The following is a 15,343-nucleotide window of genomic DNA, read 5'->3' as shown; positions in this document are numbered from 1 at the left end:
CAAACAAAATATGACATGCAAATGCTAGATCAGCTTCCTAAGTCCATTAATGGCATGCTGGAACCTGCAATATTGATTGAAAACTCTAAATATGCAAGTTGGTTGTCAGATTTGAGATTGAAACCCCAGAGAAAAATCGTTTTTGTCAAAACTTTTCTGATTCTCAAGATCATCCAAAGATGCAAGAGAAGAGCATACTTCGTTTTTCAAAAAACTACAATAAAATTTATTAGCCCCCCCCGAATCTCTCAAATAAAGAAACTAAAATCTACTCTTGCACATAGAAAAGCTCTGATACCATGTTAGAATCTGAAAAGATTAACAACCCAGAAAACTAGTGCAAAGAGTAAATATCCAAACTATGAATGCAAATGATACAAAATCAAAATAGCAACACAGAGTTAGTCTCCAAGAGAGTAATGCAAATGCTAGAAGCAAAATAGCATTACGAAGATGCAAAAACAAGAGATGCAAATACAAGCCAGGTAGCATGCTTATATAGGCTAGGAAGAGGGAGGAGGTGGCAACACCAACCAATGAGGAGCAACCATCTATCGAACTAAAGATAGCAAAGTATCTTCCCAAGATAGCTAATGGATGCTCACATGTAGGAAGGTGACACCTCACAACCATTTACCTCATAAGACATGCTTTATTAACCTAAGCGAGATTATTAAAAAGTGTAGGAAAAACCTAGCAAAATAGGAAAAATAAAAAACTACACTAACAAAGTATAATTTCATGGAGAACTTATTCATTTACCATGGAATTTAGAAAGCCATCTTTAAGGTTTTCTGTTTATAAGGAACTCTAGATTTTGCAAAAGTTTAGAGCTCCAACAGGCCCCACTTTCACTCTTGGCAATGCATGGTGGATCTCTCTGTTGTGTGAAGAAAGTGTTAATGTGGTTTCCGCTTTGGCAGTTTTATATACAATGGCAGACAAATGGTATAATTTTATTGTATTGCAGAGGCCCTCTGCATCATGGTTTTGGCATTGGGACCCAAATTCACTGTTCAATAGAAATTGAAGGTGAAATACTACCATGTATATTGGCATAGTTTCATGGCTTGTGAAGAAATCTTATGATATCATTGTGTCGCATGTTAGTCAACCCAACACATACCATACTCCTATTGGTGGGATGTGTACAACATGTCTCTCCAGTCGCACCGAGTGTAAAGACAAGAATGTCTATTTGATGCCTAGGTCATTTCCATCACCATGGCTAGGCACACTCATCCAACTTCTCTAGCACTCCATAACCAATTTTTGATCAATGCAAAGGGCAAATCACAAATCTAAGGGTCTCCAACCATATCTTGTCAATACACCAAACATCCTATGCCACAGTTACAGGCATGATTCAAGGATAAGAAAATGCCCATTAGGTGTAGCCTTACATGTCCTCTACAACATACCACATCAAGGATTTTCAAATACAATGCAAATTTCCACACACCTTGTCACTGGTCATGGACTTCAACTACATGAGAATTATAAGTAAAGATTTATTCTATATCCAAATGGTCGTTTTCTAAGCCAATTTCTAGCCTACTAGTACCTGGAGCTGACTTTCAGGCAGCAAATGAAAGAATGCATCAGGTAAAGGGTAGCAAGGGTCTGTAACAACACATCTCCTTATACTGGTATGTTTTTGTGGCAATTTGCAATGACTCAATGGAATGTATAGTCACAATTGTGCATTTTCTCTTACAATATTTGTTGGTGCAATTGTATAAGGATTAGACTAAATGTGACAGTTTCTAATACACTACAAACGATTTGTAATGGTCTACCCTCTTTTGCATATGGGTTATTGTAATTTAAAACAAATTATTAAGTATATCCATCACATTGAATGCAATCTTTGATTTGCATGTAATTGAAATCTAATTCTATTAATGTTTTACCTAATAGCATCTCTTTCCCTCCTTGCTTTTCACGGGTCTATTGCCCAATGGAGTGGGCACTGGTCCACATTGGTGAATTATTAAATACTCATCATCACAAAACAGCCTCCACCCAAGTTAGTTGTAGGAGTAGATAAGTTTAGTGTAGGATAAGTATGCTACTCATTATTCAGTGTTACAAATTATGGAACAAGTCTCTAGCAATCTTACAATATTTGTTGGTGCAATTGTATAAGGATTAGACTAAATGTGACAGTTTCTAATACACTACAAACGATTTGTAATGGTCTTCCCTCTTTTGCATATGGGTTATTGTAATTTAAAACGAATTATTAAGTATGTCCATCACATTGAATGCAATCTTTGATTTGCATGTAATTGAAATCTAATTCTATTAATGTTTTACCTGATAGCATCTCTTTCCCTCCTTGCTTTTCACGAGTCTATTGCCCAATGGAGTGGGCACTGGTCAACATTGGTGAATTATTAAATACTCATCATCACAAAACAGCCTCCACCCAAGTTAGTTGTAGGAGTAGATAAGTTTAGTGTAGGATAAGTATGCTACTCATTATTCAGTGTTACAAATTATGGAACAAGTCTCTAGCAATTTGAACAGCTAAATCATCAGAGAATTAAAATATGGATGTCTGCACCTTGCCAGTGTGTATAAAATACTAAATGAAATCATCTAATGGGGTGTAATGTCCCCAAATGTTGGTAAAATAAATTAATTAAATTAATTATTTTTGTCCAAATTAATTAAATATTAAAAAAAAGACTTTATTTTCATTAATTTAATTAGAAGTGACTTCCATAAAATAAGTATTATTAAAAGTCACTCAATTAATTAAGTTGCTTTATCATAATGTCAACTTTAAATTATAACATAAAACTGCATTTTGGAGGGAAATGAAATAACGTATCTCTCTCTAAATAGGAAAAAGTCAAAAAGGCTATATTACAAAAGGAGGAAAGAGGGCATTGTGAAGACATTCTAGAGATTGCTATTTTTATTTTAAGTCTTTTCTCTGTGAGCATGAAACTTTTCTTGAAGGTCCAGAAAAACCCTAGATGGTTTGGTGATTTGGACAATAACCGAGATCAGCCCCCTTGGTGGATTTGCTTCAGCATTCACGGGTGTATTACATTGTCCAGTTTTGTGGGTGGCTATCACATTCATGGCTGTGATTTGGAGATGATATCTCACAGGGGATTGATGATATTGTAGAGGAATCATGTGGGTATATTGCATGCAAATTTTATGCATGTTCTAGCATTGTAACAGCAGTATATTCGATGTAACAGCCATGCACATTTTATATCAGGATTCAGAATCAATTTCAATACAATTTGTCTTTGTAATCACTTATTTCCTTGAAAATCTATATCGTTTCCTTTGAATGCTTAGTTTGCATGTTGTCATTTTGCAATGAAATGAAGCAAATCATGTCAGAAATCTTAAATCCAAATCAGATTTGAGACAATACCCTAGCTCGGATTTTTTGATGGGGTCGTAATACTTTAGTCAACTGTCTGTGAGCATCGCTGCTAATTGTTGTTATCATGTTACATTTGTTTGACATACAAACATATCACAGATACCTCTGGGAATAACCTTCCAGATCTAAGACAAACCCAAAGTGCAAACGAGAATACCAACTCTCAATTGTTAGCCTTTAAGGCTTTAATCCTCAACAATCCCTAGTGCTAAAAGTAAGAAATGCTGTAGGATTGTCGATCTACTGTTTTAAGAAACTAACAATTCCCTGTGAGTGCAAACCATAGTGATTGGATTATCACTACCCACAAGCTCAAAGAGGCCTTCAATGTCTTCATTCCTATTCCTATAAGGCTTCTACACATTTTTAGGCTTCAAAAGAATGGTGTTCATAGAGGTTGTCAATGCTTAGACAATTTTCTCTAGGCATTTTGTTTGATGTTGAAGAGCACAATGGTGCTTGACTTCCTTTCCACATCTTGCTGATTACAAATGAGGATGGCAATGTATCTAGGGACATGGTTCTAGAAGAGCCCGATGCTCTTAGGGCTCAAAACCCAATGCAAGACAATAAGTGGATGGGAGAAATGGTCAAATTCGTAAGGGCGATTAAAGCTTTGGCTTCCCAAATGCCCCTACTACCTGTGTGCATTTGCAGCCCACGCACTTACCATCTTGACTTTGATGTTAATCCTACTCTAGCTCTCCTAATATATTGCACCACATGTAGACCCAAAAACATATGGCTGGTATCGTGGACTGTAAAAGGACTTTTCCTTTCCTTTTATACAAAAATCGTTCCTGGCAGTCTGGTTGCTCTAGTTGCTTGAACTTTGTTCTAATGATTGTAAAATGTATTGAGTCATTGACTACTCTTTTGATTGGCTGCTTATGGCCCAAATTCACCTATATCTTGAATGTTTGTCAGTGATACCTTCGTGACTGACTGGTTCGCTGTAGCCACTAGCTTGTTCTAATTTGTAGCTGTAGTCTGTTGGTTCTGGCATTTCATTCTTTGTAGTTGTTGGTTGCTTGTCAACCTTACAGTCATAATCTATGTAACTTAATAATTTTTGTTTCCAAGGAAGAGCAAAAGACCCACGTAACCCCATTTTATAAAGTAAAGACCATTAAACTAACATCTCCTTCCACACTATCAATCTTTATGGAAAATGAGTAATTAGCATAATAAGTTTTGAAAAAGCTAGAAATGACTACTAAAATACCTCGAGGATGTCGCTGTTTGATCACACGATTCCTACAAATCACAACAACATCCTATTACCAAGCATTCACTTGAAAATTGGTCCATAACTGACCAAAAACAAAGAGCTCCATGCATTAGGCTTATCAACAAGGTAAGTTAAAAAAACAATTAAATAGCACAAGATATAAAAGACCAAACCATGCAGAAGTGATTTTTCATTGCTATTTATAAATATGAGCTGAAGATACACATATGTTAAACTGTATTATTCACAAAAATGCCTAAACTTAGGTTCACATACTCTCTATATTACAACATGGACTTCTTGGTAATGCACATGCAAGAGATGGATTCTAATGCTTAAAATCTAATTCTATTTAAGAAATTTTTCTCTGTACAAATTTGTACCATTTGAAATCTGTGACTTTGTGTGAGCTTGTGTGGGTTGGTGAATGAACTGATTATACTGAAAATTTCTGCATGGAATTAGACCCACTGTAAGGCAAGTCATTTTTTGGCAGCTTCAGATAGAAAGAGATTTCTGGAAACCTGGGTTGAAAATTTTGCAGTTTTGTGGAGGACTTTCTGTACTCTCCAAAGTCCATGATAGGACAAGATCATGCTCTGCAGTGGATATTCTTCAAATCGAACTAAGTGTTACCTGTTTTTGGCCTCCACTTTAGCCTTGACATATATGTTTTAGATGTCATCCAATTGCTTCAGAATCAACTGAAATACTACCCTAAAGTTAGAATACTGTGATCCATTTAATGTTTAAACTTATACCATTTTTATTTTATTTAATTAAAAACAAGAAAAAGCAAATACTTCCAAAACATCCGAAAATTCTGAGGCACTCCAACCAGAGCAATAATAGACACTTCTGTGTACTGTGCTGCAAGTTGTTGCAGCCTTAAGCTAAACAAGGATAATTTGCCAAAAATCAAAGTTGTCCAATTAACCAAAATTAATTTGCAGCAAATATACCTGGATATGTTGATTGATAATATCCTCTATCACAAGAGCTGATTCTGCCTCAACATTGCAGTTTGAGGTTATCGTGGAAACATGTCAAATGTCAACTTATCCATTTGATCTGGAAAAAATTCTAGCTGAGATATATCAATTTTTTCTTCTCTAAAAAGAGCTCATTCAGCCTATAAATTGCACTTTCATACCATTTTTTATTTCAATACACAAATTGTCACACACCTCCTCCAGTATTCCTATTGTAATGGGGAGTTAGTCTATTAGAATAATATTTGAATATGTTAAATTTAATTTTCAATAATGCATTTTTAGGTATATTAGATTTGTTTCTAATTGAGCCTTAGTGTTCAACTGTTTCTTTAGGAAACATCCACAATGTAATTGCCTATATAAGTACATTTCATTATTTCAATAAAATCGAGCAATGACCATTGTAACATGGTATCAGAGCGGTAATCTAATCTTGGGCAAAATTGTCATGGGTTTCTGTAATTTACTTTTATAAGATTAGATTCTTCAGATCTTTGGCACCATTCTCCGGTTTTGAGGGTTCGATCAAAGAGTTTTCTCTGAGTTTAATCATGCAAATTAAATCAAGCTTTTGTCGTCATGTGCTTTTTTTAGGCATCGGTTTGACCTGTGTGACTCTGAGATTTCTCCACCCACAATTTTGGAGGTTGTTGGTTTGCGTACACAAACAGGATATAACCATTTTTTCAAAAATTATGGCTTTGACGTGTGATGCCATTCTTGGTCATTTCTCACCCATGCACCTTTCTTTTTTGGTGGAGTGTCTTCTGCATTTTCACATTGTTGCATTTTTCCCATCTCAAGACCTACATTCTCTGTATCTGTTATGTGTTTGCAACCCACGTTTTTAAAAGTTCTCTACCTGTAATGACACATTCTTGCCTTGTTTTTTCTGCAAGCTCACTGGTTTTCTTTACGATCCAGGGTTTCCAATCTTTCTCAGCCCGTGAATTTTTGTTTGAAGCTTGAGCTCAAAATTTTCATGGGTTTCTGTAATTTACTTTTGTAACATTAGATTCTTCGCATCTTTGGCATCATTCTCCGGTTTTAAGGGTTCGATCAAAGAGTTTTCTCTGAGTTTAATCATGCAAATTAAATCAAGCTTTTGTCATCATGTGCTTTTTTTAGGCATCGGTTTGACCTGTGTGACTCTGAGATTTCTCCACCCACAATTGGAGGTTGTTGGTTTGCGTACACAAACAGGATAGAACCATTTTTTCAAAAATTATGGCTTTGACATGTGACGCCATTCTTGGTTGTTTCTCACCCATGCATCTTTCTTTTTTGGTGGAGTGTCTTCTGCATTTTCACGTTGTTGCATTTTTCCCATCTCAAGACCTACACTCTCTGTCTCTGTTATGTGTTTGCAACCCACGTTTTTAAAAGTTCTTTACCTGTAATGACACATTCTTGCCTTGGTTTTTCTGCAAGCTCACTGGTTTTCTTTACGACCAGGGGTTTCCAATCTTTCTCAGCCCGTGAATTTTTGTTTGAAGCTCGAGCTATGGCTTCATGATTGCCTGCAAACATTTCACAGTTTTTTTTTCTGTTTGGATATGGCATGCTTTTCGAAGTGTTTCTGGCATACAGCTCGGTTTCCAGGCCTTTTGTGGCAGCTTGCAAACTTTTGTGGCTGTTCTCAGCATATTTGTTATTAACAACAGCCAGGGTTTTTGAATCATTTGTAAATTAATTTCCTTCTTTGTCGATTTTGCCTTGAACTTTGTGTCTGCATTTTGAGCTTGTTTTCATTGGGATATGTACTTCAAGTTTCATGCAAATCAAAGTTAAGCCTACTCAATTTTACCCCATTTTTCATGACTCCAAAAGTGTAAAAGATGACTTCTTTGACCAACATAATGTTGGAAGGTAGTCAAAAGTTTAATGGCTGTCACTACAACACCTCGAAGACGCGAATGATGACTATCTTTGAGTATCAGTGCCTTGAACAAATTGTTCTGAGCAAGTCTACTCATCCTACCATGGTGGTTCCAGATCAGGAGAGATATGAAGAGTAGAATCAAGAAGGTGCAATGCTCGTTAAACTGTTGGTCCCTGGTAATCAGCTACCTCAGGTAACCTCAAGCAAGACAGCTACTGAAATATGGGAATATTTGAAGGCCCTACATGAAACATCTGATTTTCTAAAAAAATTTGATTTTCTCAATCATGATGGATGCGAGGATGTCCCTGCAGGAGCAACTCAAAAAATCAAGGACATTTGTGATCAGGTCAAGCCAATTGGTACAACAATGGAGGAAGAAGACATGGTAGTAATCACTCTGAAAAGTCTCCCCATGTCTAATAAGCACTTTGTTAAGACACACAACATTACCTCAACTAATGTTGACTTGAAATTTCCAGATCTTGGCACCAAGTTTCTAGAGCAGGATCGATGGAGATACTAGTTTGTCGTCCATAAAACAGGCCTTTACAGCAAACCCCTCTACTTAAGACAAAGGGAACAGTGAGTTGTGTCAGCCAAAAAGGCCAAGGTCATTTCCACTCGTTGAGATTGGTTCACTAACTACACACCATTTGAAGTAGGGTCATATGAAGAAAGACAATTGGCAACGCTTGGCTTCTAGACAGAATACGCAAGGAGGGTCTCAACAAAAGGGGAATGTAGTACAGCACACTGAAGACATTAAGCCAAAGGAGTTTGCCATCTATGCCTCTATGGCCAAATGCCTAGTAAATTGCATCAAATCATCTGCTTGGCACATCGACTCGAGTGCTTCTCAACACTTTACTCATCGTCAAGATTGGTTCACTAACTACACACCATTCACTGATTCAGTTATTTTCAAAGCAGAGTATATTATTGTTAGAAAGGGCGATGTGTAAATTCAATTTGGAGGGAGGAATTTGACTTTCCTCAATTTATTTACATTCCAAGAATGGAATTCAACCTTCCTCCTATCAGACAAATTATAAGACTCTCCACAAATGCGGTATTTAGTTCCCACAAATGTAATTTGTTGATTGTAGACTCACACTGCAATTGTTGTGGGTAATGAGGATCATGGTCTTTACAGACTTATTGATAATGATGATACTTAGGAGCATGTCATGGCGACCAAAAGTCCTTCCACCAGCAATCTCTGGCATCAACACTATGGGCATTTGAAGATTATTTATTGACCAAAGATATCTTAACAATCTCCAAAACGATGGAGCAAAACTAAAGCAAAATATGGAATATTAAGAAGGGTTGGCCCTAAGTCAAAAATTTGGCTAAACCAAGGAGAAAGGCAATAATAAGAAACAAGCTAAAATAAAGAGCATCATCAACAATAAAAAAATGGAGCTTAATCTTGAGGATGTTCAGCTAAAGGAGGGGAAGATTGCACCTACAGGAATTGACTTCCCCCTTCTAACTCCAGCGATTATCTTTGCCTCTATCAAAAAAAAGGAGCAAACTATCTAATGTAGGAAATCTTTGGTAGAACCTAGGGATTGAATTGGATTAGGCTCCCAATGGACTAGGGATGCTCTTCTTTCTCAAGGAGGTGAATTGACCTCTAGCCAAAGCTTAATGGGCTCTTGAATCCTAATTGGACATGACCATACCTAAAAGGTTCAAATTACATAGCAGCTAAACTTTTATGAGGACTTTTGAGTTTGCTAATAGCAAATATAAAACTGAAGTATTTTTAATGGCCTCAAAGCAATAATCTCTTTACAATCTCGTTTTGGTTGTTTCTCCCTATCTCTTCAGCAAGGCAAATCTATGTAAGAATTTGTTACCTTGCTTTTTCTCTGATCCCTTGCTCTTGGGTTTGATAATTTGATTGTTGAAATTCTACTTAATTTTCTATCTTTCGATTATATTAAATAGAGTGGGCCCTCTGCACGCAGTCATCAATCAAAAGAGAAAGAATTATAACATTGCCTCTTACACCCCCCTCTTATTATATCAATCTCTCAAGAGCGCAGCTTAAGAAGTGTTGAAAGGCTTTGAATTTAAACATTGCAAGAAACTTAATGAAAATGCTTGCACACCACTGCTAAGTTGAAAAATGCTAGAGCTGAGCATTATGTTGTTGAACATGTTCTCAAATGTAGGGGCAAACATGCAAGTTTGTCCACCTGTAACAAGCAGTGACTTCAGCAGATCTCAAAGTCCAAAACCTCCTGCCACTTTTGTTCTTCTTCCCCGGAAAACTCCAGATCATCCCAAGTCATTAACAACCATGTGCACAAGCTCATTAAGCTTCATTACTGATGAAATGCTATTCACTCTTGTAAAGGTTCTCCTGTACTAGTCTTTCCTCAACCAATGGAAACAAAACTAATCATCTAATTTAAGGAATGCACTGTGTTCTTGTATCAATTTGGCATTGAAACTACACTAAGATCTTAAGCAAAAGCCTGTACATTCACACATATACACATGATGAGTAAAGGTGGATAGATCTCATTTTGTAATGTCACTCTCAAGCAGATGCCAATTTGGAGTATAACAACCTCATTTCCACAAGGATTCGTTTTTATCAATTAGCTTATTATATTATACATTGTTTAGATCTTATAACCCTAGGTTTCAACCTGATGACTAAGCTTGGAAGTAGACCAAACCTTGCCAATCAACTTACTCTCAAAGTCCACATTCGCATACAAAAGGTTAAAAGAAAGTTGCAACTGGCATGCAAGGGCTCATTTATGAGATAAATTGGTAAGGTTTGTAGCTTATGCTTGGACATCCCCTTGAGGTAGTGCCTACCGAGCAGTCATCTAATAATGATAATAGGGTCTATTACATACAATCAGTTTTATACTCCAAATTCTCTAAAACAATCGTTTGAGGCACGAAAACCATGCTGCATGTCAGCATACTTTCAGCACCCAAGTTTTAAAATTTCAAAACCATGCTCACTGAAAGGATCTGCCCAATTTTCTCAGTCTTTATACCATTTTGTTAATAATGTTTTGGTGAAACTTACTTATGTGTTATGAAAAGGCAGCATTGGCAAGAGATATTGAACTTGAACCTCGTTCGAGGTTCAATTCAAAGTGCACAGGTTTAAAAGTGCAGATCCAAATTCAGAATCAACATTCAAAGCTCGAAGTTCTAAAATACAGATTTGTTGGCTCAAAAGTGTGGGCTCTTAATGATCCAGACAGATGCAGAAAGTTCCAAGAGTTCATTCAGGTTCAAAGACACAATCCCAAGTATGGTAAGGCCATATCAATTGAGGAACAGCAGGCTTCCCTGCAATGATGCTGAGCCTAATTGTCCAATTAGACTATGAGCTCCAAATAGCCCCAAGTTTCAAGGTGGTATGTTAAATGCATTGATTCGAATACATGGTGCATTCAATGATGTATGGTAGATAGGATAAGTGCCACTTACATGCAAACAACGATCAGTATCTATGAATGAGATCAGGACAGCAAATGCAAGTCTGCAAATCAAAGATCTAAAATAGCTCTTCTAAGTTGGCAAAGCTTGAGTCTGGTGTAATGAAGCCATCGGGACATCTATTGATATATTAGAAGGAGCATCTTGTGTGTCTCTAGTACATATCCACAATCCCCTATTTGATCATGACCGCACTGGTGATAGACCTAGAGGCAACATTTACATGCAATGGTCTTTAAAATGTGATGGTGTCACAAGATGGTTGGTGATATGAATAAAAAATGCCATTTGCACTAATAAGACCCTAATCTCCTTGGAACCGAGAGTAAGAAATATTGATGTGAGTGACAGGCCAAAGCAAGCCCGAGCTCAACAAACATAAGGAGGACTGAATTGAAGAAGATCATGGTCGCACCAAAAGATATAATCTCTCTGTACACTATAGTAGGTTTTGATGGACAATGCAAGATACCCAACCGAAATTGGTCATTCCCGATCCTAATCAACACCCACACAAGGTTCATCAAGTGTTGATATAAAGGTAGAATCTTTGAATGCATAATGCACAAACATCTAAGTGAACGATTTAATAGGGAATTAGAATTAAGAGGCTCAAGCCGAGAAAAGGACCAATTATTAATATACGTTATCAAGAATTTAAAGGCAAAGCCAGTCCTCAAACTCACGGGCCCTGTGATCATCTCTTAATTCCTCGAATCAGGTGATCCTCTACGATCACTATTTCACCCTCAACATGGAGTCAAAAGGAAGAGAGTGCCATGAAGAGAAATAGGTTCACATTCGCAATTTGAAGTTTCAACCTGCAGACCATTATTCCAAAATCACGGTAAATGGAAGAGATGTTTTGCGGTTATGAAGTCTACTCAGTCACAACATTTGAATATGCCTTGATCCCAACTTAAATCCAGCCATGAAAAACAGAGCAAAGATCGTAGGAGCAAAGCAATATATTTGATAGGTTTGACTGAACGTAAATGTTCGAGAGGAATGGACCTGTATATAGCCTATATTAATCTCTATTGAAGGCGGATCACAAATTAAACAAAGACCAAGTCCTACGGCAGTGTCCATTGCATATGTTCAACTGTGATATCGAATCCATTGAACAGTTAATTGCATCGACGGCGATGATAAACTATTGATGCCCGATATACCTTATGAGCAAACAATAAAGGGCGCAGGCCTGATATGCCACCCGAAGGAATATCATGGACAATGAGGGAGGTTTTCTAGGAACATAATCCATGAACTCACGGCAAATGTCAAGATCGAACCTCTGATCTCAGCAAAGTATGGAGAATAACAATGAAGTGTTCGACAGAGTGTCTGCCTATTCTATATGTTTAGAAGCCCACTCAAGAGGTATGGAAATCATTTGACAGAATGCCGACACAATTAGATGGATAAACTTGAGCATCGACATATTGGTCAGCTATCACAACAATATACATATTACAACATCAACATATGGATGCCCCATATAAAATGTTGTCATAATGAAAACGATGTTGACAATATTGTTAGTTACGTAGGGGAATAATACCAAACTGAACCCAATTAGCCTAGTCTCGAGCACCCCTGTAAAACCGTAAGCTTGACTTGTAAAAGAGGTGTGTCGTTGTCACCATTTATTTGTGAAAAGAAATGAAGGACGGTGAAGCAAAGATTTAATGGATGCTGGCGCCAATACAGATGCAGAGCATGCTTGAGTCCTAAGGCATTTCAAATGGAAGATCTCACACTCAAAGCCACCACAAGTAGATTTCTTTAGAATTATTGTTGATGCAAAGGAAAGGAATTTAGTTGGAGCTCAGATTTATTGTGAATGCTCGCTGAAAGCAATTCAAAGCAGAGAGAACTTTTTGAGTAGTTTGGAATGTAACCTCAATGTTTTTGTCACTCGCTTTTGTTCATGAAATCCCACTCGAGCCTCGTATGCCTTATCAATCTCGAAGAATCCACCACTTTGTACAATTGTCTGGTGAGATGCCTCAATGCAGAGTCCCACCAAAGCTCAAGTCTATTAAGTGAAAGCAATTAGCAACATTTATGAAACTAGACTATACTGGAAGTGGGATTGAAGAAATGTACAATAATTTCATTCCAACTTATAAAATCCTCCGGCCCAAATAGAACAGGATTGTGCAGCCAAGTGTAAAATGTCGTGGTTGTAGAGTGCTTATCCAGCTGTCAACATATGATGTAATATTCAGAAGGTCACAACTTACTAAAGAGGGAATAATCAAAAGGATTTCCATGAAACAGTTACAAGAACCAAAATGCAACAGGGAAACAGTATTTATTGTGAAACTCTCAACACAGATAGGGTTCTTCTTCTTTTGTCAGTCTTGTGGCCACGGGGAGGGGGAGAATATTTTCCGTGTGCTGATTGTAGCATAGAGAATGAGGAGATTATTTATTTTTCTGCAAATTTGATTGTAATAGCAGGGATGATTTGAACCTGTGGTCATTTCATTTTTTATCTGAAATAAAGGGTTAAGACATATAAGATCTATTGGTCCAGATACTGATTTCTCTGATTGAGATAAATCATATAGCGGTCTCTTTTGGATGTTAGTCATTGTCTTGTATTTCTCATTAAAAAGATGTTTCAATCTGTAGGTTTACTTATCCTTTGTGTTGCTGAACAATTTAATTGTTTCTTTTCGTTTCCAATGCAAAAGACTCAATAGGTGGTCTTGTGGCCGTCTGTTGGGCTTTCTCTCATTATTCCATTTATAAACTTGATTATCACATTTATTTCATGTTGATGAATAAACGTTAATCGCCTTCATGTCTTGAGGTTAAAGACATAATTTGTATCTGATTCACAGAATATCATCTAGAAGGGAGTTGTACCTCACAATTCAGAGGATAGTTATCAATCTAATGATAACTCATCCAACTGTTCGTGACTTTTGTTCTTCCATTGGGACATTTCGAGTCATTTTTTATATCTCTTTTTTAAAGACAAATCTGTCTACCAACACTGCACGCAGACGTATATCTATACAGGTATATAGGTGTACATCTGTACGTATACATTAAAAACACGTAGAACTTAATCAACTCCAGAAAATTCGATAAAGAATGTAGAAATTCTGTGAAATTATCCAGGAGAGAATTTTTCGTAATAACTTTAACCAACTAAATTATGCAAATTCATATATTGAAAGATGCAGGGAAACGCAATCCTCCAAAACTGGAAAAAACACAAAGAGTTCGAGTTTAACATTTGCAAAGAATTGCGCAATCAGAAAAATTGATTGAAATAATGCAAAAGAGCTTAATACCTGGTTGAAGGCTGTCTCTTCGAGGAATCTCCTGCGTTTTCTAGCATCTCTTCTCCGATTTTCTGAGCCTCCAAGGGTTCGGGAGAAAAAATTCAAATTATAACAATGATATCGATGGGAGACCCGCCTGGCCCCCGGGGACGCGAAAAATTAATCCGACGTAAAAATATACAATGGTAAGAAGGAGAAATATACAAAACAGACTTCCTAAACGTTTTCTATTTATGATAAACCTATTTAAATCTATTGAATTTTTTTGCGAATTTATAATTGTGTTAGACATAAATATATCAATTTAAAAGAATTCTTATAATTAACAAGAGTTCTTTGGGAGCTGGAGTCCCCGTCTTTTGGATTCATAATTGAGGTTGTGAGTGTGAATAATTGTTTGGGAAAATGTGAAGTAGTTTAAATTTTGTGTATCTTTTAAAAATAGATATATAAGTTTGGTAGAATAAAAGGTCCTATGATATTTTATCCCTTTTTAATGCATTTTCATTTCACTTAAATATAAGACATATAGGATGAAGTTAAAGTGGAATTGAAGTCATAAAGAAAATAATTAGAAATATAAAGAAAAAATAAATTGTAAAATGATTATGTTTAGATATTTCAGGTATAATTGGTTCAAAAAAATAGTTTGTATACTAGTTTTTAATTAAAAGTGATAATCCACGAAGTAGAGATTGGAGAACGAAATAAAATTTGAAAGCTTTGATAATTGAGATTGAGAGAGCACATGATTCATGATATTCTTAAATTTATTAATTTTGAATTTTTGTATTTTAAATTATAAATTCGTGTGTTCATTAATAATGATATTTGGAAAGGATTTTATTAATATATTAATAAAAATTTAAGATACATTGAAATATTAACCTTGAAAATTAGAATTTTTAAAATAAGTTAGTAAAGATTGAGTCTTTTAAACAATTATTCATTTAAATTTTAATTCTTACTTTTAAATATGAAATTAATACATCAAAAAGAATAATAAAGATGTATTATAAATTGAAATTAAGT

At 36.1% G+C, this 15,343-nt stretch overlaps 1 protein-coding gene across 4 annotated transcripts in view; it reads right to left on the bottom strand.

Annotated features, from left to right (window-relative positions):
• The window catches only part of LOC149566050 (uncharacterized), a 93,216-nt gene extending 78,734 nt beyond the window's left edge, over positions 1-14,482 (bottom strand). For all 4 annotated transcript variants that reach the window (XM_089819486.1, XM_089819488.1, XM_089819487.1 and 1 more), the window contains exons 1-2: positions 14,321-14,482; positions 4,641-4,672 (exon numbers count right to left, since the gene is read on the bottom strand). In XM_089819486.1, the coding sequence (XP_089675612.1) occupies positions 4,641-4,672; positions 14,321-14,367 (79 nt within the window). In that variant the 5' untranslated portion in view covers positions 14,368-14,482. The remainder of the gene's footprint in view (positions 1-4,640; positions 4,673-14,320) is intronic.
• Positions 14,483-15,343: the final 861 nt, after the last annotated feature.

Source organism: Cupressus sempervirens, chromosome 3, assembly GCF_028749045.1.
Source record: "Cupressus sempervirens isolate cs-2001-9-10 chromosome 3, ASM2874904v1, whole genome shotgun sequence".
NCBI lineage: Eukaryota > Viridiplantae > Streptophyta > Pinopsida > Cupressales > Cupressaceae > Cupressus > Cupressus sempervirens.
Note: the sequence above shows the minus strand (reverse complement) of the source record. Positions and strands in the feature narration are given on the sequence as shown.